At 36.2% G+C, this 24,586-nt stretch overlaps 1 protein-coding gene across 1 annotated transcript; it reads right to left on the reverse strand.

Annotated features, from left to right (window-relative positions):
* Positions 1–278: 278 nt before the first annotated feature.
* Positions 279–17,075, reverse strand: LOC119542330 (dol-P-Glc:Glc(2)Man(9)GlcNAc(2)-PP-Dol alpha-1,2-glucosyltransferase). Its single transcript, XM_037847019.1, has 3 exons — positions 16,771–17,075; positions 15,370–15,567; positions 279–10,019 (listed from the first exon to the last, which is right to left on the reverse strand). The coding sequence occupies exons 1-3, from the start codon at positions 16,951–16,953 to the stop codon at positions 8,961–8,963; spliced, it is 1,440 nt and encodes a 479-aa protein (XP_037702947.1). The 5' UTR covers positions 16,954–17,075; the 3' UTR covers positions 279–8,960.
* Between the last annotated feature and the right edge of the window lie 7,511 nt (positions 17,076–24,586).

The following is a 24,586-nucleotide window of genomic DNA, read 5'->3' on the forward strand; positions in this document are numbered from 1 at the left end:
TTCTTCAAAACGTTGCTCTTGGAGTGTTTTGTCCTCTCTTAGCTTCTCCGGAGCAAACGGGGCTAGCATTTCCAAAATGTCAGCAAAAGTCTGTTTTTGGCGGCCAACTCCAAAATGTCACTCTCAGCTGCTCTGAGGTCCTTCTGTTTGTGAGCTCTTTTATAGGACTCCAGTGAATAGATCAAGACCCACCCTGAATGGGAGGGGTCCATATCTCCATGAAATTATCCATTCAAACATTTCATTCACTGTTGATGGAGTCCCATCTCCATGGAAACACTCAAAGGATTCCAACCTAATCAACACTAATACATCTGACCCCAAAAGACTGCATCAAAGAACACGGTGTTTTAGAGGACATAATATAGCCAAACCAGCACAGGGTCCAACTATAAAATTAGAGGGAAGAGTCTACACAAGTCTACCTTCACTTCAGACACCAACTGCAAGTTCAGGATTTCCCCAAAACCACTCAGTTTCGATATTTCTCTAGAAAGACTCACAAAACTCACTGAAAGCTATTGTATTCATAGATGTAGTTTAGTACAGAGAAAGGATATAAATCAGAACCAGCCAAAGGAAAAGATGCATAGGACAGAGCCTGGGAGGGTTCCAAATGTAAAGCTTTGTTCTCAGGATGTGTTACCTTCCTGAATTCATGTGTGAAAACACAGAGTACTGCCAACCCAGGAAACTCACCCAAGCTTTGGTGTCCAGTTTTTACTGGGGCTTCATTATTTATTATGAACTCAGTCTCCCGCATAATACCCTCCCCCATCATCTGAAAAAGAGATATTTCATATGAACAATAAGTATTAAAAAAGCTATAAGGCTGTATTAGCCTAAGTATATTTCAAGACAAAAAGTGTAACCATCAACATAAAGAGACATTTTATATTCATAAAAGGGTCAATTCAACAGGAAGACATACAATCATAAACATATATGTACATAAAGTTTCAAGATACATGAAGCAAAACTACAGAAATGAAGGGAAGATGGACAAATTCACAGTCATATTTTGAAGTTTTATCACCCTTCTTTCAGCAATTGATTGAACACCTAGCCAAAAAAACAAATTAGTAAGGCCATAAAAAATTTGAACAACCATATCAAACAACTTGATATCAAAAAAACAATTTAGAGAAGACTACACCCTACACCTGCAGAATATATATCCTTTTCAACTGCATGGATTATTGGTCAAAATAAGCCTCAATATATTTTAAAAAGATTAAAAATTTAGAGAATGTCATCTGGCCACAACAATATTAAACCAGAGATCAGCAACAGTAAAACATGCAGAAAGTCCTCCAATATTTGGAAATTAATCTCTAATCATGACACATTCCTTGTCAGCTAGCTGTCTTGTCTCTCCAGAGCATTCTTTGTCACTGTTGCTTAGCTGTTATTAGGTAGATTTTTATGTCTGGTATGTAGGGTGATAGAAATTGAAATTCAGTTCTTGACAAGTAGGAAAAATGAGGTCCATAGCCTCCCTACTAGACAACTTCATCCTTCCTGCATTCTTTGTTAATCCTATCTTACCACAACTGTGGGAAATGAGATTTGGAGATACATCATTGACTGGGAAACTCAATCACAACCAAAGAGAAGTCTAGATAAGCTACTGATGGTGGAAATAGATCACAGAGGCAGGTATGCATAAGTTTTCTAATGAAGATTGCCAAAGAACATAACTCTCTACTTCTTTCTTTTTTCTTTGAAACTTAGAAAGTAAAGACTACAAGGAGCAGGCGAGAGTCTGTGATACATGTGGACTTAACACAAAAAGGATAGTCAGCCCTTGAGCTTCCAAGTTGGCCCATTCTTGGAGGTTTCCATAAAACTTACTTTTTCCTAAACATACGGTTTATTAAATAGTCCTAACCTCCAAAAGTTTATTATTACATTCTTAACTGGGTTTCTTTTCTTTCCAAGTTAACCTTTGTAGTGGTTACTAAAAGCTTTGTACAATCCCTTTTCACTTGGGTTTGGCAAAACCTGTGAAGTATTTGCAGTAATCCACATAAAAATACTCATCCCACATCCAAGCTACCTCTACATGTGCATAACTGATGTCTTTAAAGCGTACTTTCCTAGAGGCCACTTGCTATACCAGAAAAAGAAAGCTATGGGTCCAAATCCTGACTCTACATCCTACTGTCTGACAGACTTTGGGCAAGTAATTTCACCTTCCTTTAATTAGGTACAACCTACTTCTTAGGATTATTATGCACATAAAAGAAAGAGTCTATATACACTCAGGCTACTGATGGGCTCCCATTGCAGATACCTAAAAGATAGTATTCAGTGCTATTATTTCAAGAAAACTAATAAAGCTTAGGATTCTGTGGGTGGTAGACAGGGAAAAATGGGGAGTAGTACAGAATGAGTGGGGAAAAAAAGCCACTAGCTCCTAGTTTTAATAAGAAAATGTAATACACAGACATAATAAACTATAAAATTACAAAACATGAATTTATTTACAAACATAAATAAAAACATATTTGAATTAGTTTTTTAAAAAGGGGAAAAAATCTTTTATTCCTATGAAGAATATTTACACAGAAAGCATTTTTAAATGACATGAACCCACAACATAATTTCAGAAGTCAAATATTTCCATTTTAGAGAAACAGAGTAACTAATAAAATATAAAACCTAAAAGCATTTAGCACATATATTCATAGATTTTTTTAAATAGAAGATTCCACTCTACCAAACAGAATTTAAAAAGAACAAAACAAAACAAAAAACAATCATGTTTAACCAATTTGCTTTACACAGCAGCAATCTCTTTGGAGACTAAATATTAATTTTGAAACAAGGGTACTCCTCCATTTAGTAGCTAGAGTCATTCAAATTAAAACAGAGTTTTACATTTAATATAGATTAACATGGGTTAAGACTCCAGGTCTAAATTTTATTTTTCCTTCCCTTAAATTTACATATACACATATACATACCACTTTGAGGCAACATGACAAAAATAGGAATAGAAGACACAATGGCAGATCAAAGGGTATCTGCCTCTAGAAGTGCCAAAATTACTGTCCTGACCTAAAAAGTAAGGAGTATAACCACCTTCTGCATGACCATATTTCTAAAATGCTATGAATTTAAAGGTAGACTTTGTGCCCGTTCCCCTAAACTTGATAGTAGTTAAGAACATGGATTCTAGAGTGAGGCTTCTTAGGTTTAAAATCCCAGCTCAACCAGTTATTAACTATGTAATCTTGGGGAAAATACTTAATCTCTCTATATTCAGTTTTCCCACAGTGAAGATATTAACAATACTGACCCCACAGAATTATTACGAGGATTAAATGAGATAAAATGGGCAAAGCACTTAAAACAGTGCCAGATACAATGCTATATGAGTTTTCAATCTATCATCACTCACTGTGGGAAAAAATCATGACTATGCCTTCCGAAACAAACAATGTTATATAGGAAGGTACATTAGGTTAAATCATCTAATACAGGATTACAAAAGACAAGTGATTTTTTAAAAAATATTTACCTTAGAGTAATATTCTTCAAGACAATGAAAACAGAGGTGGGAGAAGAGATTCTATGGTTACTCAGGTCCATATTCTACCTCTCTTAATGAAAAACTTTTCACAGTAACAGAGTAGCACAATTCAAGAAACATTTTGAATAACACCATAATAAATAGACATGGATGACTATACATGACATTGTGGCTCAAAACAATACAAACCTATTTTTTAAGAAGTTTAATTTCAGACTAGTAAAAAAAGATTTAGTTACAGGAACACTTGGAAATCTAACACATTATCACCACCTAGTGGACACTGCATTAAAAATTTATATAGTGCCTTTCCTATCAGTAGGGGAGAAAATCTTTTCATATAGAAGCACATTCTATTCACTAATTTAAAAGAGAAAATAATGGAAAAAAATTAAATGCCATGATAGTAGTAGTACTCTCAAACATTATATCTAAAATACTAAGTTGTGTACCTTGAATTTGTTCCTACAACAGAATAGTTAAAATTACAATTTTTGTTTAGAAATTTAAAATATATCACAACATGCAAATCACCAGAAGTACAAGCTTCACCAGAACTTACCAATTAATGCAAAAAAAGAAAATGAACTGTGATAAATTTATGAATTTATAATCATAGGCTTGTGAGACATCTTAAAAAGTCATTTTATTCCAGGTACCTTCTTGCTATCCAAAACCCCTCAAGAATCCCTGACAAATAGAAACTTGCTTACAGGGAGCAGGGAACTTGCTTTCTTCTGGGTCCATTTCCTTGAAGAGATGAAACAACTAGAAATATACATTTTTCATAAGTTGAAATCTAACTTTTGGCCCTTTATCTATAATTTAGGCAATAAAGAATAAGACCAATCTTTCTTCCAATATCCTTCAAATATTATGAAAGCTTATCAAGTCATAAAATCTCTTCTTTTCCAAGTTAAACATCCCATATTCTCTAGCCATTTCTCTTGCAACACAACTTTAACATTCATCACCTTGTTCACGATCTTTAAACAGGTTCTGGCATTTTTAAAAATAAATGCATCCAACTCTAAATATGCCAAGAAGGGTCTGGCTGATGCAGACTAAAGACAGGCTACTACCTCTCTGTCCACAGTCTACCTCTCTTAACGAAAAACTTTTCACAGTAATGCAGAGTTAGCACAATCAAAACCTTACAAGCTTGGGAGTCAGACCAATGTATGTTCATTCAGTGACAGTGTGGACTTTGAATAAAGTACCTGACCTGCATGACCTTTAGTTTCTTCAACAGTCAAACATAAATCAACATCTCCCTCATGGGAATATGAATAGGATCAAATGAGATAATTAGGTATAAATCAGCCAGTGTAATGTCTTAGAAGATTGTAGGTGCTCAACAAATTATAGCAATAATCACCATCACTTTTTCTCCTCTCTTCATCATCTTTTATGTGCCATTCAAATACATATGTGGGAGGAACTGAATCAAGTTTCAATCAGTGTGAAAAACAGTATGTTTAATATTTTTATTTTTCTCATCCAAACAATACTATCTTCCTTTGGTCTGATGGTGATGGACTGAGGTCAAATTAAGTTAACATTAAATTCATCAAAAGCTCCTTTTAAAGAAGTACACTATAAAGAAATAAGTGGATTACTTTTCTACGACAAAATTTCCTACCTGAGAAATTAATTTTCAAATATTAAAGCTTTTGTTTTGGATTCATGTATATGTGTTAAAAAATATATATATCTCCAATCTATCCAATTTTATTATACTTTTCTCAGCTATACAAGTTTTAGCATATTGGAAATATTTGCCTTGTCAACATTTAAATATATAAAAAGTACTCTAAATACAAGAAAATTAAGTTATTACTAGGGAAGTAAAATGCAGCCTAAGTAAAATGACACAAAATAATGGTAATTTGCTGAAATCTCTTTTCCTTTTAAAGTCTTATAACCATCAAGAGCTCTACTGCTATTATAAATTAATAGTTGAAGGTTACTTATTATTTTTCATTCAAAGAAACAATTTTGAAATCACATCCTATAAAAAAAAATTTAACAGTATATCAGAAAATTTGGGCAGAAAGAGTTAGAATGGTTCTTATTATGAAATGTATAATTTATTTCCAAAAATTAGCTTAAGTTTATGTAGTATTTTGTGTTTTCTCTATGATAGTCACTCCTTTCTATACTAAAATCTTCATTTGGCATATATTTACTGAAGATTTATTACATGACACATTTATGAACTTCATGAAATAAGGCCAGACCCATAACAGGCACTGACTGGAGGTAGGGTAAATATTACTCTCATTTAAATGAGGGCCAAAGATTAAACCACTTGCCTAACTGATGGCAGAGCCATGACCAAGTATAGGAATCCTAACTCCAAAGTTCAATGTTTTTTCTAATTTTTAAGTCATATTTAAATTTCCATTAGAACAAACTTTGTGTTTGAATGACGTGTGTTTCTTGTTTCATTTTTAAATGGAATTTTAATTGTTTCAAAGATAATAAATGCTATCTCACCTAGTAAAAATGAATTCATCCCTTTATATTCATCTGTATTTTAATTAAGATTAAGTTAAAAAATAGTCCATTACTTAAGGGTTCCAAATAAAAACTGAAGATTTCCTGTCTTCAGACAATTATGAAGCAAATAATGTCAAGAAAAGGGGCAGTTAAGTTCAAACTAGAAGTAGTGTTAAATTTTTACATTAAGTTATTTCTAGTAAGTACTTTATGACAAACTAACCACATTCCAGAAATAACTTTAAGAAGGGAAGGAAAAGGCCAGGCAGTGAAAATAGTTTCTCTTGCCATAATGATATGCTATGTGTTAACTCAGGAAAACTGCATTTCCAAATCATCTAAATACATATTCAGATGCACTTATGAAAGATTTCTAGGTATTCCCCTAAGAGAAAAGATAAATAACTGTGCTGAAAGATACAGTACACTGGAACCTTACTAATGCTACATAAAAATAATACTCCATATCCATGGATTTCATATAATGTAGAATGAGTTGAAAAGGATTTATTACTGATGCTAAAATAATTTATGGACTATATGATACTATAAAATAATCCTACTCACAGACTTCGATAAAAATAAGCTCCTCGGGTTACCTAGTGTGTCAATACAACTTTTTTATATTCACTTTTTAATCACTTCAATAAAGTCTAAGTTTTAAAATTCCTGTCAAAATATCCATATGGCAACTCTTGAAAAATGCTTCAAACACATGTAATTTAGGATATTTCTAAAAGCAAGGAATGATTAGCTCTCCTAGTTTTTTTAAGTGGATTGATTATGCAAAGATAAGTCTGGTATAGGATCTTGAACAATTAAAGGGAAAATGATCAGATGTGCTACAATATCTGAGTTTGTATATTTCTTACATACTCATTTTATCTATTACATATCTTAGAAAATTCACCAGCAAATCGTTGTCTTCTAAATGCCTAAGAGAATTTAACCAAAACATTTATCTTAAACTCAAAAGTAATGATAAGCATCTCTGTTTTAAAATAAATAATTAGTAAAAATAAATAGCACCCTTTAATTTGTGGCATTCTTTGCTAAAATGCCAAGTACCATATTTTAAATACTGCATGGAAAAAAATGAAAGATTATCCAGTTTCCCTCTGAATTCAGATTTTCTCCCAAGCATCTCTTATCTAATTTTAACAGTCTGCATAAACATTTATCCATAATCCTTGTTATGACTGAATCAAATAATTAATCTATTTTCTAAGTACTAAATGAAGTATAACAAAAGACTGCCCGGCATTCATTACTTATAACTATCCTTGTAATTTTCACAAGCATACAATTTGATATTTGCAAATGTAGAATACTCTCCAATTCCATTTAAAACACAGCACAATCCAACACTGAGGACAAAATAATTTGTTTATCCTTATAGCCATTAAGAAAGGTTGGAAACAAAATTAGATTAAAAGAATGAACTCTAGTCACAGTTCTAAGTTTACACGTCAAAGTTAACATGTCCAAATAATACTCTCCAGTAACAGAACTCAATGAGTGTACTCAAAACAGTAAAGGATCCAAAAGCAATGCAAAAAATTCCTACCTGAGCAGTTGTTCCCTATTTCATGAAAATAACACTAGATCAGATTTCTAAACTTCCTTCCAGTTTTTTATTTTTTTTTCTGTTTTTTCTTTTTTTGATTTATAGAATCAAATACCGGTTGATTTTAGCTTTACAATTATATGACCTCAGGTCACTTTTTTTTTTAACCACTCAGTAAAGATACAGTTTTATTTAAGAGACCTCAGCAAAGAAATTATCTCCTGCAAATCTTATGAGGTTTATTCTAAATCTCCTTTGGTAACTATTGTGGGTCGAATAGTGTTCCACCAAAAGATATGCCGATCCAGGACCTGTAAATATGACCTCACTCAGAAAAAACATCTTTGCAGATGTAATTATATTAAGGATCTCAAAATGAGCTATCTTGGATTAGAGTGGACCCAAAATCCAATGAAACTGTGTCCTTACAAGAAAGAGATGACAGTTAGACCCAGAAGGGAAGGCCATGTGAAGACAGAGGCAGAGATTGGAGTGAGGCATCTACAATCACGGAATACCAAGGATTGTCAACAGCCACAAGAAGCTAAGAGATGCATGGGGTGGATTCTCCCTTAGTCTCCAGAAGAAACCAACCTCACTGACACCCTGATTTTGGACTTCCGGTCTCCAGAACTGTGAGAAAATAAATGTCTGCTGTTTTAAGCCACCAGTTTTGTGGTAACTTGTTATAGGAGCCCTACAGTTAGGTATTTCAGAAAGAAAAATCCTTTTAAAAGGCATTATCATCAACATGATTTATCTTTGGCCATCATGTATTTTGTATTAGGAATTAGTGAAAGAGCTTTATCATTTCTAGTTTTAAACAAGAACAGAAAACTCCATTCTTAAACAAAAATGAGCCTCTTATTTATAATATTACTATCTATGCGAGTATATTCAGCCTTATAAGTAAAACTCTGTGTATTTACTGAATGTTAAGAAACTTTTCAATCAAGAATATTGCCTGATTATTTTTAAATATTCTTCAAATAATCTGTCTGCTACTGCTTTCAACATAGGATTAATAAATAAGTTCCAAGTACTGTGAAACAAACTGTGTCCTTAAACTTTAGTATAAAGTTTCCAAGCTTTTGACTGGCCAACAGTAGCAGAAAGATATCATGAGGTAATTGTTAACAATTTTATTTTCCCATTATTATACTGGCTTTTTGAGCAGGTCTTAAACTTATTGCAGCTCTTTAACACTTAAATTCCAAAATTCTGATCTGAAGTGATCTGAGGATCACCATTGTGCCTTAAAGAAATTCCATCAATTTTCTACCTATTCAGTTGTTCATTGTGGAAACAGTCCAAATATTAAGTCTGTTTTATCAGTTCAAAATAACTCTGATATTACCACATAAATCTCTGAATGTCCTGGCTATTTGGCCACTGAAAAGTCTTGTTCAAGAAGATATAAAAAGTAAAGAAATTCACAATTGTATAACATCCCAGTTCACAAAAAAGTCTGGATGTGGGTGGCAGAGGTATGTTAAGCCTATAAATGACATAAGGTAAAATGAAGTAACGAAATTCTAATAGTTTCTGAGGAACTGTAACAGTAAACAAACATATGAAAAACATTAAATTCCAAAAAATTGATTTTGATTTCAATGAATCAGCTATACTCCAACCAGCAAATATATACACAGGAACTAACAAGTATTTCATGATTTCATATTTTTGAAAAATTCTTTTCCACACATAGAATGTATAATGTCTATTGTCTGCCAGCAAGTATTTATGAACATAAGTGAACTTCCAAATTAAAAGTAAGGAGACTAAGGTAATCACAAAAAACTGAATTCTTCGTTTCCAAACTAAGCAAAGGAAAGTCTTAACTTTGCTAGGAGACAGTAGGTGAGGAAAGGAAAAAAAAAGAGTAAAAGAGAAAAAGTAGAATAGCTGAGGAAAATGTACGCAGGCTTCATGACTACTCCGATCACCAATAACAATTCCACCATTAACTACTACAAAAGCGCAAAACACAAATACTAGGAGGATGTAGGGCCAAGTCAAAAGGAAAAGCGTACTCAAGTTCTTAAAGGACATGGAATAAGCCAAAAGAAACTGAAGAATTTTCCTAAATTCTGAAAATGGTCCTTTGATGATAGAGGGAAGCCTCTCTTCCTTCTTCTTTTGTACCTCAGTTTTCCAAGCTTCAGTTAACTTTTGTGCAATGACATTTCCAGCACAGAAGGCAGCCCAGATGATATTTGTCTGACGAAACATGAAACCACAAAATCCAAGCAAGGCTGAAGTTTTGTGATTTCCATAAAGACACATTAAATAGGAAAAAAGAGTAAAAAACATGGATCCTGCTTCTGTGTAATAAAGGAAGTTAAAAAAGTAAAGTGTGGGAAATACTGCTACTGTTAATGTTGACAAGATTCTCTGGATACTTGAGGCAGCCTAGGAGGCAGAAAAAACACAGTTACTATTATTTTCACAATAAAGCAAGTATGTTATTTCTGTTGAGCCAATGAAGATATTTCAAAAAGGAGAGAAAACAACCTGAACCTTATTTAAATAAAATTATTCAACATTAATCTTTTTTCTAGCTTTGAAGCATACACAAAAGAAGACAACATTCATATATAGGACCACTTCTTGGTACATTTCAGTTTCACCTATCAGTTTGGAAGCCACTAAAAGAACATATATGGCCTAAAGTATTTTGATTCATTCAGCAAATATTTAAGAAGTTTCCATGTACAAGGCACTGAATAAAGTTCTATGGGAATACACAGATGAACAGTACACAGTGTAGGTGGTTTTATTGCCCTGAGCTTAAGTCTTAGAACTTTTGAAAAGCATTCACTTAGCCATCATCCTCAATATTCTTTAAGGATATCACTTCAACACTACACTAGAAAGAATGCAAACATGCATATAGCAGTTATACTACTGTGCCCAGAGACCGTATTAATTTCATGACGAAATTACAGGGATATTCTCCAAAATAATGGGCCCAGTCTAAAGTTAAATATCTTCTTTTGACCTTTCTGACAGATTCATTCAGAATTTCAGTGTTCTTATCTCCCTTAATTGTATCCTCCACTTAACCTAAATTATCAAACCAGATCATGTCATTCCCTTAATTAAAACTAATGGCTCTCCATCACCTAAAAGATAAAGTTCACAAAGTTCTCTCCATGACATGAGGACATTCATGACTTTGCTCTTACCTACCTCTCTAGCCACATGTCCTTGGACTTTCTATTCCTGCAATTCCAAACAGCAAGTTCCTGCATTTTGTGGTCTTTGCACCTTTGCTTATGCTGTTTCTCCTGTCAGGATCCCTTCCCCATCCTAAAGCCCTGTCCTTTCAAGGATTGGTTCAGGTATCATCTTCTCTGTGAGGCCTTACAAAATACCACTCAGTCAGGCTATAATAAGTGCTCCTCTGCTTCCTCTCTGTATCCTCAAAGAGTCTTGTGCCCACCTCCCTATCACAGTTTATACTATCAAAACCATCTCTTAAAATCAAAATTAATTATTATAGTTAATATTTATTGAGTATTTACTGTTATGTCAGGCACTAGTTTAAGCACTTTCCATTTATTTAACTCCTTCATTCTTTATAACAATCCTGTGAGGTAGATTCTACTATTATTTCCATTTTAAAAATGAAGAGACAGAGACACTGAGAGGTACCCTGCCCTAAGTAACACAACTAGTAAGCATGAGAAACCAACCTTCATGTGCACAGCCAATTGATTTTTGAAAAGGAGCACAGACCTCTCAAGTGGGAAAGAATACTTTCTTCAACAAATGGTGCTGGAAAAACTGGATCTCTATTTGCAAAAGAATGCAGGTGGGCCCCTACCTCACATTTACAAACACCAACTCAAAATGGAGCAAACACCTAAATATAAAAATCAGAACTATGAAACTCCTAAAAGAAAATGCAAGGAAGCATCTTCAAGACCTTGTGCTAGGCCATGGTTTCTTAGATTTTACACCCAAAGCACAATCAACAAAAGAAATGATAAATGGGACCTCATGAAAACTAAAAACTTTTGTGCATCAGAAGACTTTACCATGAAAGTAAAATGACAACCTACACCATGGGAGAAAATATTTGGAAACCATATCTGTTAACGGTTTCATATAAAGAATATACAAAAAAACTTTGAACTCAACAACAAAAAGACAAACAACTCAATTAAAAAATGGGCAAAAGGCTACCATTTTGTTGTTGATCCATACCCAGTGGGCAGCACTGGGAGCTGGACCAAGCGGCCAGTGTGGGGCCAGGGCTGTGGGGCTCAGTCACCTGCACTGCCTGCCAGGGGGCGGGCCGAAATCTGGAGGCCTGGGGGTCCCAGTTCCCATGGGGAGCCCAGGGCGTCTGCTGCCAGGGCTGGGTCGGACAGAAGAATATGCTGTTCAGACTCTGACCATTCATTGGCTTTCAGCTTGCTAGGACCTCTTACCCAGCACTCCTTTTGTAGCCCATGTGCTGCATCCTCTGCCCTCAGTGTGCAACTGGCCCCCAATGCAATGTGTGTTTGTCAAACCATGGATGTGGGGTAGTATGGCAAGAACGCAAGTCGGGCCAGAGACTGCAGAGTCCTACTGGAGCCCTTTGTCCACCAGGTGGGTGGACACAGCAGTATGATGCGCTACGACAACCACACTGTGTGCAAGCCCCTCATCTCCTCGGAACGCGCTTCTATGAATCCCTCCCTCCCGAAATGAAGGCGTTCAGTCCTGCGTATAAAGGTGTTTTACATTAATGAGCACAGTGCCTAGAACCTAGTTAGATGCTCAATAAATACTTGATAAATGAAAGAGGTGAAGCTAAGGGCTTATTTGCATAAGGACAAAGATGCCATGGACTTCACATTTAATGCTGCAAGCATCAACACTTGATGATCACAGCTGGTTATACTAAAATAAACAAAAATCCATTTTCAAGCCTACTACCAAGATATGGGATATTTATTGGCAATTTTCCTTATCTTGATTGTCTCTTAAAAACACCTGTACTTAAAGAAATAAAAAGGTGTGTACAGATGTGCATAGATGTGTGGATGTGTGGATTAGTGTGTGTGTGTGTATTTCCTAGTTTCTATTTGCTGAAAGGGCCTAAAAGCAATGACACCCAGTAGTAATGAGCATAACCAGCACCAAAACCTTGTTTTTTCTGAATATCATTCCTCCACAAAAGGAACTAGGGCTCCTTGGAGAAAAAGGTGATTCCTGGTCTGGGACAGGAAAAATACAAAATCAGCAGGAGCATCCCATGGTGACAAAATGTAAATAAGTGGTAAAAAATGATGCGGGTACATGTCAAAAGTACACAAGAGCCAACCTAAAGGAGTCCCAGTGGCCAAATCTAGGACGATATGAGCCATAAAATAAATACTCATAAGTCCACACTGACATAAATAAATAACTGAATAAATAAATAAGTGCATGAGAAGAGACATGCTTTCCTTATAGTAGAATTCTAGTTAGGAAATCTAGAAGAACTGATGGAAACAGAAGGAATCTGATGGAAACAGAAATCTTCATTAGTCAAACATCACAGTAATGACTGTTGCAGGGAAGAACCACTGATGGATTCTAAAACTAATTAACTAAAGTATGATACATAGCAGAAAAATTAGAGTTTCAAAGCGTCTCCCCATAAGATATTAATGACAAGGGGGGAAAAAAGTAATAATTCTACAGTGGAGAAACCTGACTGACACCACCTTAACCAAGACATCTGAGTTTACCTCACCAGTGATTAGCCTTGTACTGAGGAGGACACAGAATCAATTTCCACTGCCCAGAATACACAGCCTCAATCCAATATGAGGAAATATAAGAAAAAATGTTTCAAATTGAGGAACATTCGACCATGTAACTGGGTAGTACTATTCAAAAGTGTCAAGTTTGAAAGACTAAGAATGACTGAGGCAACTATCCCAGAATCGAGAAGACTGAGGAGACATGACAGCTAAATGCAGTGTGAGATCCTAGACCAGAAAAAGGATATTAGTGGAAAAACTGAATGAATAAGGTGTATAGATTAGTTAATAGTATTGTATCAATGTGAATTTCCTCATCTTGATAATTGTACTCTGATCATGTAAGATGTTAGCATTAGAGGAAGGTGTGTGAAGGGTTTATGGTCACTCTATTATTTTTGTAATTTTTCTGTAAACTTAAATTTATTTAAAAATAAAAAGTAAAACTAAAAAAAAAAATGGGCAAAAGATTTGGCATTTTTCTAAAGAAGATATATATATGGCCAAAAAGCACATGAAAAGATGTGCAACATCATTAGCCATTAGGGACATGCAAATCAAAGCCACAATGACATACCATTTCACACCCACTACAATGACTACTATTAAAAAAAACAAACAGAAAATAACAAGTGTTGGAGAGGATGCAGAGAAATAGGAACACTCATTCATTGCTGATGGCAATGTAAAATGGTGTAACTGCTGTGGAAGACGGTTTGGTGGTTCCTCAGAAAGCTAAGTACAGAACTACCGTATGACCCAGCAATCCCACTTCTAGGTATGTATCCAAAAGAACTGAAAGCAGGGACTCGAACTGAGTTCATAGTGGCATTATTCACAGTTGCCAAAAGATAGAAGCAACTCAAGTGTCCATCAACCAATGAATGGATAAACAAAATACGGTATATGCATACAATAATTATTCAACCTAACAAAGGAATGAAGTTGTGATACATGCAACATGGATGAACCCTGAAAGCATCATGTTGAGCGAAATAAACCAGACACAAAAGGACATTGTATGCTCTCACAGATATGAATTAATTAGAATAAGCAAACTCATAGAGTCAGAATCTAGAATATAGGTTAACAGGACACAGTGTGGGTATAGGAAATGGGGAATTAAGGCTTACAATGTATGGAGTTCCTATTTGGAATGATAGAAATGTTTTGGAAATGGATGGTGGCAATGGTAGGACAACATTGTGAACATAATTAACAGAACTGAATACAGAACTGAATTGTATATTTGAACGCCGTTAAAAGGGAAAGTTTTAGGTTGTATATCTAAAACAGAATAAAAATTAAAAAAATTAAAATCCATGGAACCGTACAACACAAACACTGATCCCTAAGTTAAACCATGGAGTACAGTTAATAGTACAATTATAAAAATGTACTTTCATCAATGAATACATGTACCACACCAATGCAAGGTATTATTAATAATAGGGTGGTATATAGGAACCCTGTATTTTATGCATGATTTTTTGGTACCCCTACTAATAATTAAAAAATCCCACAATGACACTGAGGCACTGAGGGGTAACCTGTCCAAGGTAACACAACTAGTAACGGTCAGGGACGGAATTCAAATCCAAGCCATCTACCTACAGGCAAGCCACTTCAGGGGCCTGCATTCTTAAACCACGTTAAAATTCTTCAGGTGAAGTCTATTACCTCTAACAAAGACACAAGTTCTACAAGGAAAAGACTGTGCCATTCATCTCTGTAATCCCAGTGCCTAGCACACAGAATAAATTCAGTAACTATTTACCGAATTGGTTTGGTTCACTAACAAATATTTACTTTAGATTTTACAAATGAAGACAAGCATTCTAAAGTATTTACATATATATTTCTTCTAAAACAGATATGAGGAGGACTTGTTTTATCTTTACAAAGTATATACAAATACTAAGTGTTAGACACTTTTCACCAAATCTTATAAAACCAATTTATAATAATTGTGGACCTGACTGTCCATAAACTTGTAACAAATTACTCTGAAAACATACCTTGTTTCTGGGGTGTATCTTGCGGAAAAGCAAATAGAGTAAATAGAAGTTGCCAACACTGAAGAGAAGATTAACAAATCTGAGCATTCCAATGGAGCAGACTACATGTTCAGACCATCCAAAGATCCAAATGGCAGGTTTGACCATTCCAACTGACACCAGGTATAAACCAGGTAATGTAGTAATCATGGGATCCCACTTAAAAATGAAAAGACCAACAGTAAAGGAAAAGTAAGAGGTAGTAACTACAAGACAGACACAAACATGTCAGGCTCAAGTTTTGTTTTTATCAACAATCAGGCATTTTGAGAAGTATTCTAATGACACAGTTAAATAAACGCATGACAGAAAAAATTTGTTTTTTGCCCTTACACCTGCTCTGTAATTGTTAAGGCATCAGCAACCAGTAGAAAACAACTTAAAGTCAGTTTCTATTTTCCAAGACCTACTCTTTGGAGAGCTTGTATTTTGATGACTAAATGCAAATATTCCAGTTTTAAAAAGCAAGTAAACATCAGTTAGAACTTGGATGGGATTTGGAGAAAAAAGAGGTGTTTAGAAAGACTGGATCACAGGGTTCAAAATAAAATGTACTGAGCCAGGAACTGCGCTAAACCCTCTGTAATCCTGCATCACCACCTATAGCAGATACTATTATTATGTCATTTAACAGATCACTAACCTGAGACTCAGAAAATTTCCAAGGTCACATAACTAGGAAATAACAGAGCTAAGACTTAAAATCAGGTCTTTCTCTGCCTACAGACTTTCTATTTCTAACCACCACCCTATATTGCTTCTCCAAAAGAGGAAGGATGTCTGCTTTATTTTTGTGTCTACAGTCCCCGCAGTGCTTGGCCCACTAGCACTGTATAGTTGTATAGTCAAATACATGTTAAAAGATGATGCCACTTCACTGCTTGCCACTTTATCCAGTTAATAGAAAGTTCCTAAAAATATCCAGGAATGGAATCATGTAAATGGTCATCTCTTGGTTGTTTAAGTTCCCCCTCCCACCTCACCTCCAAAATACACAGCGAGATGCCTGACAGGTGAACTAAAGGGAAGTTTTCTGACATTTTCTAGGAGCAGCCCAATGCCTCTTATTCCGGGAGTGGAAGGGAAAACTGGGATAGTTATCCTTCTGCCAAAAAGAGAGGCAGACACTCAATCCCCCATTATTTTCCTTCACCATTTATTCCCAGGAGACAGATCTACGGTTTGTTCATTAACAAATATTTCACAGATCTCAGAGACGGGAAGAAAAGATTAGCCAGCCCTTCCTTTGATGTTTCAAGGCTAGGAAAGGGTGCTAAGGATGAGGAGGGGAAAAGACAGCGCTTGGGACGGGTCTGCCTTTTCTGCCTTGCCATGGGATGGGGACAGGTTGGGGACTCCCACCTGCGAGAGGGAGAAGTGGCCCTCACAGTAACGCTGCGCCTGCGGCAGGTGGAAGATCTCATCCATGTAGGGCTCTCGCAGCACCCGGCTGAACGCGGAGAAAAGAAGACAAGACACTAAAAAGGTACAGCTCAGAGCAGCCGAGAAGTAATAACCCTCCAGCTGCGCCATTCCTGCTCCCATTGCCACGGCCCAAGAACCCACTCCTGGAAAACCTGTGAGGGGTTCTCGGGCCCGGACACTCGAACCGGGAACTCGGGATCGAAATGAGCGCGCAAGGCGGGACTCGACGGACGGAACCCAGAACAGCCGGAAGGCAAAGCATGCTGGGAAAGCGCGGACCCTGAGCTTCCGGAAGGAGCGGGCTATTGTTTCCAGAGTGACGTATTTAAGTAACGGACCCGGCTGTCGCTCCGTCAGTCACGTTGCCCAGGGCGCGCAGAGTGATCAGAGTCGCCGGGAGGGGTGGGTCTCGGATATCTTACGCGGACATGCGCAGCTTGCAGCGCGGAAATATAACCAGTTTCTTAGTTTGCAAATCATAGTCAGCTTTTCCTGCTTATTCCCACCTATCACCAGTAGGTGGCGATGTTTACCCACGTTTGCAATCCTCAAGCTCCCACAAGTGATCTGAATTAACTGACAGCCTCAATTCCGGGACATTGTTTTCATCAACTTTAATGTGTGGGAGGGGAGCATTGGTCGTAGGAGCAAAGATTGAAACTTTCAGATTAATATTTGAAGGACGGGAGAGGCCCTTCACTGATAAATGAACTTCGCCAAATAGAGGACTTTTTAGGTTAAGAGAGACCCTCATCAAAATGTCGACACCCTTGAAAAGGATTTAATTAAGCTGGCATTCGTAGTATACTCCGATAGGCGGATCACAGTCCTTTATGAGAGTTGGGGAAAACAGTTTTCTTAAGACTTCGGAGTGTTTTCGGTAAGAAATGATTCCTGTTTCTGAAACGTTTGTTTGGTTGTTCTTATTAATATTTCTATTGCTTCATTTTTTTTTTTTCAGAGCTAGCCTTTCATCATTATTGGCTGAGTCCACGTTTTCTTTTCCTACCGTCATAAGCACGAGCATCTTAATGGGTGGCAGTATGTCATTCGTGTTTCTGGTCCCCAAATGGCTTTCACATAGTAGGCAGTTAACTTTGTAGACTTTTATAGGTTGGGCAGCCTTGATACAATTCCTGTATTCTGAGTAGTTCTGGTTTGGTTATGGGCATAGGAAGGTAAGAGCAAGTATTACAAGAATGTATGGCTGGCAGTTTTTTTTAGAAAATGATCTTTCGGGTAACACCAGTTAAATTACTTTGGAGTGAATTACTACATCAGAAAGGAGTCAGGATTACTACATCAGATAAGTCAAGAGTTCTTAGTTCAACTTTTCCTCTAGGTTAAAGTTAATTCATTTTCTCCTAATTTAAGCAACTTTCTCAAATTAAACTGACTGCCTCCCTATTAGTATCTGCCATTTCCTCATTGGTAAGAGTGAATAAGGGGTGGGCATGAGAACATATTTAAACCACTATGTGGTGGTTTGGAGCTATGCACCCCAGAAAAAAAACATATTCTTAAACTTAATCCATTCCTGTAGGTGTGAACTCACATATTTAAACCACTATGTGGTGGTTTGGAGCTATGCACCCCAGAAAAAAAACATATTCTTAAACTTAATCCATTCCTGTAGGTGTGAACTCATTGTAAATATTACAGGACCTTTTGATGAGGTTACTTCAACTACAGTGTGGCCCATCTGGCTCAGAATGGTATTAATCCTATTACTGAAGGACTAATAGGGAGGGGCACACACAGAGAGAAAGCCATGGGAAGCAGCCAGAAGCTGTTAGTCAGTGGAACCCAGAGAAGCCAGTAAAGGCCACCACATGCATTGCCATGTGACAGAAAAGCCAAGGACCAAGGATTGTCAGTACCAAGCCCCCAAACCCAATCATCTTCTGGGAGAAAGCACTGCCTTGATGATGCCTTGATTTTGGACTTCTCCTAGCCTCAAAACCATGATCCAAGAAATTCCCATTGTTTAAGCCCATTCATTGCATGGTATTTACTTGAGCAATGAGGAAACTAAAACACACAGGAATAAAATGATGTTAGGATCCAAATCTGAAGTAATGTTCACCTTTGTTTTCCTTATCATCTCCCAATCATTGCTGTATTTATCTATTTGAGATCATCTCCAGATAGACTTTAAGAGGTTGACATGATCCAGAAGTAATGTCTTCCTCAATTGTGGAGGTGCAATCATCTGATACACATACCCTACAGCCTACTGGCTCTCCCAGAGATAGAGGGCATTTTCTAAGGTAGTAGAACAAGGATAGATGCTTATGATATACATTTCTCTCCATAATAATTAGCACCAAGATCTTCCATTAAACATCTGACTCCTAAACATGCCCCATGCTCCCCTTTAAGTTAATTGGAAAGTTGCAAGGAAATATGGGGTTCTAAAACCGGTAGGAATCTTTATTAATTACCTACTTGACTTCATTTTACAGAAGAAGCTGAAGTTCAAATAAGTGACTTACCTGAAGTCACACAGAAAATAGTGGCAGACGCAGGGCTAGAAATGAGAACATCTGACCAGAGTAATAAAATAACTCCATAGATTTATGTTTTAAAATAATCTACAATTTATACCAAACTGAATATTTCACTAGTTCCAATAACTTTATATTTACTTTCCATCTCCATCTGTTTCTATCTATGAGATTGAAAGTACAGGTTTCATTTTTTAAACATGTCCACTGTGCAGACTAATTACATCAAAATCTCCTTGGGAGCTTTGTAAAAAAATGAGATTCCAGCATGGCTTCTCAAACCACTGAATAATAATCTTCAGATATGGAAATCATTGATGCAAAACATATTACCTAAGAATGCTAAGAAATCCTTTGGGCCCAATAAATGTCTTCACAGAATACTCCACTACTTTGTTAGTGAATTACTTTTTACTAACCACAAAATGATGAAGTAGTTGTCACTTGCTCACTTTGGATTTACCACATCTCTGATAACCTATAAATGCTTTCCAAAGGTCTGCCCCTAAATCAAGACTTTCCATTAAAATAGCTACCTTTGGGGATTTTTATGATATGCTATTTTTCACTAGACATATATATAAAAACTAGATCTCACTAATAATCACCTTATATTCTTCATTAAGGATTCCACCCCCCATTTTTCCTTAGATACTTATTTTGTGAAAAAAAGTTATCCTAGAATGGAAAACCCCATCACCACTGAACATCAATTAAATTCTTTATTTTGTGCTGTCTACTTGAATTATAATCATATAATAAGGCATGGCAAAAATTGGCAATTTCTGTTGAGATTCCAAAGATAAGTAGCGTGAGCAAGAAATAAATATTTGTTGGTATAAGCCTTTATTAATTCACATTTATTACTGTTGTATAACCTAGCCCATCCTGATCAATTCAGACACTCCTAATTTGATGAACTCATAACACTGTGCATATTTACCTCTGTATGTAACACCCACTCTTGAATAGTGAGTTTCCCAAAGTTTGTAATTCTAATAACTGAGGATATTGTGTAAGTACACACTTTGAAATGATAGTCCAAGGACCAGCCTGCCTCTTATTAAGCCCCTTTTTTTACTTGCTTGCTGAAACCAAAACACTGGAAACTTGGTAGTCATAGTGATGGTGCATTTATAGCTACAAAAGTGTACTGTACCCTGATTTTCATGGATGATAACCTCCAAAATGCAACCCTAGCCTTGAGGTCAATTTCAGCATATCAATGAAAAACAAATCCCAAAGCTTAAAATTAATTTTGAATTAATCAGTGAATTAAAAAGAAAGCACACACAAAAAACTTAAGTAGTTTAGCTTTTCACTGAAAATATCTTGCTTTGCTGGAGGAGACTTTCCCCGCTTTAGCACTGAAAGTCCAAATCCCAGGAACCCCTTAGTTCTCAGAACAAACGGGGATGGTTGGTCACCCAGAAAGTTATTCTATGCAATCCAAAGTAAAATCCTAAAGATCTTTTATTGCAGTGGTTCTCAAAGTGAGACCCCTGGATCAGCAGCATTAGCATCATCTGGGAATGTGTTAAAAATGCAAATGATTGAGCCCTGCCTTAGACCTACTGAAACAGAAACTCTGGGGATGGAGCCCAGCAATCTGCATTTTAACATTCCCCAGTGAACCTGATATACCTAAAGTCTGACAACTCCACAGTCACTTTTACCTTTGCTTTTCTAGCCACCCATGCTGTTTTGTCCCTGCTCTAGAATCTTTCTTTCATATTTTTCCCTCATGTAGAGGAATTTTACCTTCCCAGTTCTTTATCTTGGGTTAAACCATATTGAGAAACACAAAGTTCACTGTCAAGCAACACACAGACTCCTTCCTCCTCAAGAGATGGAAAGGAGAAATTTAAATATATACAATTTAATATTTTTCCATCATATGTATTCCTATTTACACAGATCTGTTTTTCTTTCAAAAGCTCTATGTGGAGATAAACTATGCTTTTTGTAAAAATGAAAAGCTGAAACACAATAGTCCTGCAGCCATTGCCAGATTTTTTTTCCCTGTGCACATGGGTACTCTGCAATAAGTAGAGGATGATAAGAGTTCTAGTTCCCCACCTCTGAAAACTCACAACCAGATGGCCCATTGAAGTAACAGCAAGTCTCTGATCCAATTCCTCAGAAAATGGACATATATTTGCCCTAATGTGGTAGAAGCAGCCATAGATCTGTGGGTCAGTGAGTTCCCCCTCTGCCCTTCTGACCAGCACTTTCGTGCAGGTCTCATCCCTAAGCATGTATGATAATATTCTTACAGGACAACTGGCAGACCTTGTAATCAGCCCTGGTGGCTGGATACTTTCTGAAGTAGAGAGAAATTGAATCAATGGCCTGGACCTATAATGCTGTGGATCCTTTCATACATTCCTGATTGATAACTTACCTTAAACAACAAAAATATCGATGGTCAAAAAAACTGTTTCATAAAACTTATGCAAATTACCACAACTTAAAATGTCTACATATAGGTTCTTTTTTTAAAAAATAAATTAGCTTTACTGAGATTTAATTTACATGCAATAAAATTCACTCATTTACGTATACATGTAACTGAGAGTTGACTTAACAAATGAATATAGCTACTGCATCATCATCTAGATGCTTTCTCACTTTCTGGTATATTATAGAGTAGCCCAAAATAAATACCTGAAACTACTGAAATTCAATGAACTGTAACCCAGATGTATGTTAACCTTTTGATATAGCCAGAAGCAAATATCTGTAACTGTTTTAACTCACTGAACTGTATCCCAGATGCCGTGATGCTTTGATGATGCTTTTTTGTTTATCTCTATATCTTTACTTTGTAATCGTAAGGCCCCATGATAACTCATGACTGGCCCCACTTGTACCCCCTTATTTTGTTTCACAACTTTGAATTCTTGTGATCTTGTAGGCAATCCCTTAATGTTTATTAATGAAGGGAACTGAGTCAGTTCAGAGCTAACCCACCCCAATTTCTAAGCCATCATACCAGATAAAGCTAGTTCTAACCAAAATTGGCCCACCTGACATACACAGTAGCTTAAACTATAGATTACTACTTATACCTCACTATAATACTAAAAATCATGTATGCCCATCATCACATTAAGGCTACCATTTTCTTATGTGTGTCCGTGACTAAACATGCAGTCAATCTATGCATGCTCAATAATGAGACTGTCTCTAACTTTGTCATCTCAAGCCATTGTATTCATTGTCCTAAGCCTGCCTGCCTTTGTTGGAATACTATGAAACTCCAAGAGTCGCTGCAGTTCTGAGGCCTATAAGCTTCCTGTTCTGGCTTTGCACTTTTCAATAAAGCTCTTTCTCCCTTTGAAACCCCAGTGTCACCAAATTGGTCATTGTGTGCATTGGGCAGGATACTCACACTTTGATCAGTTTCATACAGCTCTATGAGTTAATTCTCCGTGGGCATAAGTGAAAGTCTCCCAGATATAGTTACTTCTTGTGCTAATTAGCCAATTATGCTAAATTATCGATCAAAATATTGTGATTCAGATTAATTTATTCATAGACATCTTATTTCTCAATCTGATATTTAAAAAAACAACCTTACTGAAAATGTTGCATGCTTTCTTAAGGTAGAATATTAAATTATTACAAATTTCTTGGGACCAATCATTTGTGTGGCTTTGTCATCAGTTTATATTCAGTGCCACTGAGCTAGGCAAGGAGCTCTGGAAATATGAGAATTTGTGTGGAAGGATATTAGTTTCCCAATTTGTGTGTTCATAACTTCACTATTAATTGTCTTTCAATATAGTTACACATACACACACACATTTTTGGCATGTCTCCCATTAGTGTAAGGCAGGGGTTGATGAACATTTTCTATAAAGGACCAGATGGTAAATATTTTCTGCTTTGCAGACTGTATGGTCTTTGTTGCAACTACTCAACTCTGCTATTTTAGTGTGAAAGCAGCCACAGACAATACAGATACAAAAAAGCATGACTGTATTCCAATAAAAATTGATTTTCCAAAAGAGGTGGTAGACAGGATTTGCCCAATGGGAGAATAGTTTGCCAATCCTGGTATAAGGAATCATTAATATACCTAGTAGTTTTCAACCTCCTACAGGGTTGTATTGAGGGGTCAAAAATTTTTATAACAGTGATGTTAATAGAAGTAGATTTCCAGGGCAGGATTCAGAAGCCTGTATATTCCACAAATATCATCAACATTATTAAACTAAAATTCACTATTATTTATAACTGGAAACACATATATTCCTTTCTGCATCTTAGCCAGACACCTATATCTGTACTGTCTTAGAACATTGAATCAATTGGTAGATAATTTAAGACAATCATATTTCATGAGTTCATTAAATCTTCAACTGCACTTCTGCCTGCCTAGTTCAATTAATCTTCAGGTATTTTAAATTGTGAAATAGAGGACTAAAGCTTCTAAGAAAATAATAGATTTTGGACTCCCCTCATGGCTCATTTATTTGTAGGAATATTTTTCCAGTTAGGGTACTGGTTGTTACAGGGCATTTCCCTAGAAGAAATTTCTATGAATAACTCAGATGTCAATGCATTAACAATTTACATTCATTCAGAGCCTACTCTAATGCCATGCACTTTACATACACAATCTTCACTTACTAGATTTACTGAAACTATGCAAAGCAAAATTTTGCCATGTGTATGATAATGCTGACTTATTTTATCTTGGTTGTTACATATCTGTGGTGGTTTGAAACTGCATGTACTCCATTTCTGTGGATGTGGACCCATTACAAGTAGAACTTTATGATGAGGCTAATTCAGTTAAGATGTGACCCACCTCATTCAGGATGGCTCTTAATACTTACTGGAGTGCTTAGTAAGAGAATGAAATTCAGACAGAGGGAAAGCCACAAAAGCAAGATGCTGAGGGCAATGAAAGCCAGAAGAGAAGGGGGAGTCCAGCAGACACTGCCATGTGCCTTGCCATGTGACAGAGGAGTCCAGGACTGCAGGCAGCTTGACTTTGGGAAAAAAGCATCGCCTTGATGATGCCTTGATTTGGACATTTTTCATGGCCTCAAAACTGTAATCTTGTAAGCTAATAAATGCTCATTGTTAAAAGCCAACCCATATTATGGTATCTGCTTTGAGTAGTGTAGCAAACTAAAACAGTATTTAATGTGGCTTTACTGTAATTTCTCCTTGGCTTCTTGCACTACTTTCCAATGCTTCTCCTTGACCAATTACTATAGCAAACAGAGAAT

This window comes from Choloepus didactylus, chromosome 8, assembly GCF_015220235.1.
Source record: "Choloepus didactylus isolate mChoDid1 chromosome 8, mChoDid1.pri, whole genome shotgun sequence".
In the NCBI taxonomy this organism is placed as follows: Eukaryota; Metazoa; Chordata; class Mammalia; order Pilosa; family Megalonychidae; genus Choloepus; species Choloepus didactylus.

Bases quoted from the DNA above. Each gene is read 5' to 3' on its own strand.
- LOC119542330 (XM_037847019.1), bottom strand. From the start codon at position 16,953: ATGGGAGCAGGAATGGCGCAGCTGGAGGGTTATTACTTCTCGGCTGCT. The intron at 15,568-16,770 runs GTGGGAGTCCCC...TTCATTTTTAAG, and splicing joins GCCACTTCTCCCTCTCGCAG to TGGGATCCCATGATTACTAC. The intron at 10,020-15,369 runs GTATGTTTTCAG...TCTGCCTCCTAG, and splicing joins AGATACACCCCAGAAACAAG to GCTGCCTCAAGTATCCAGAG.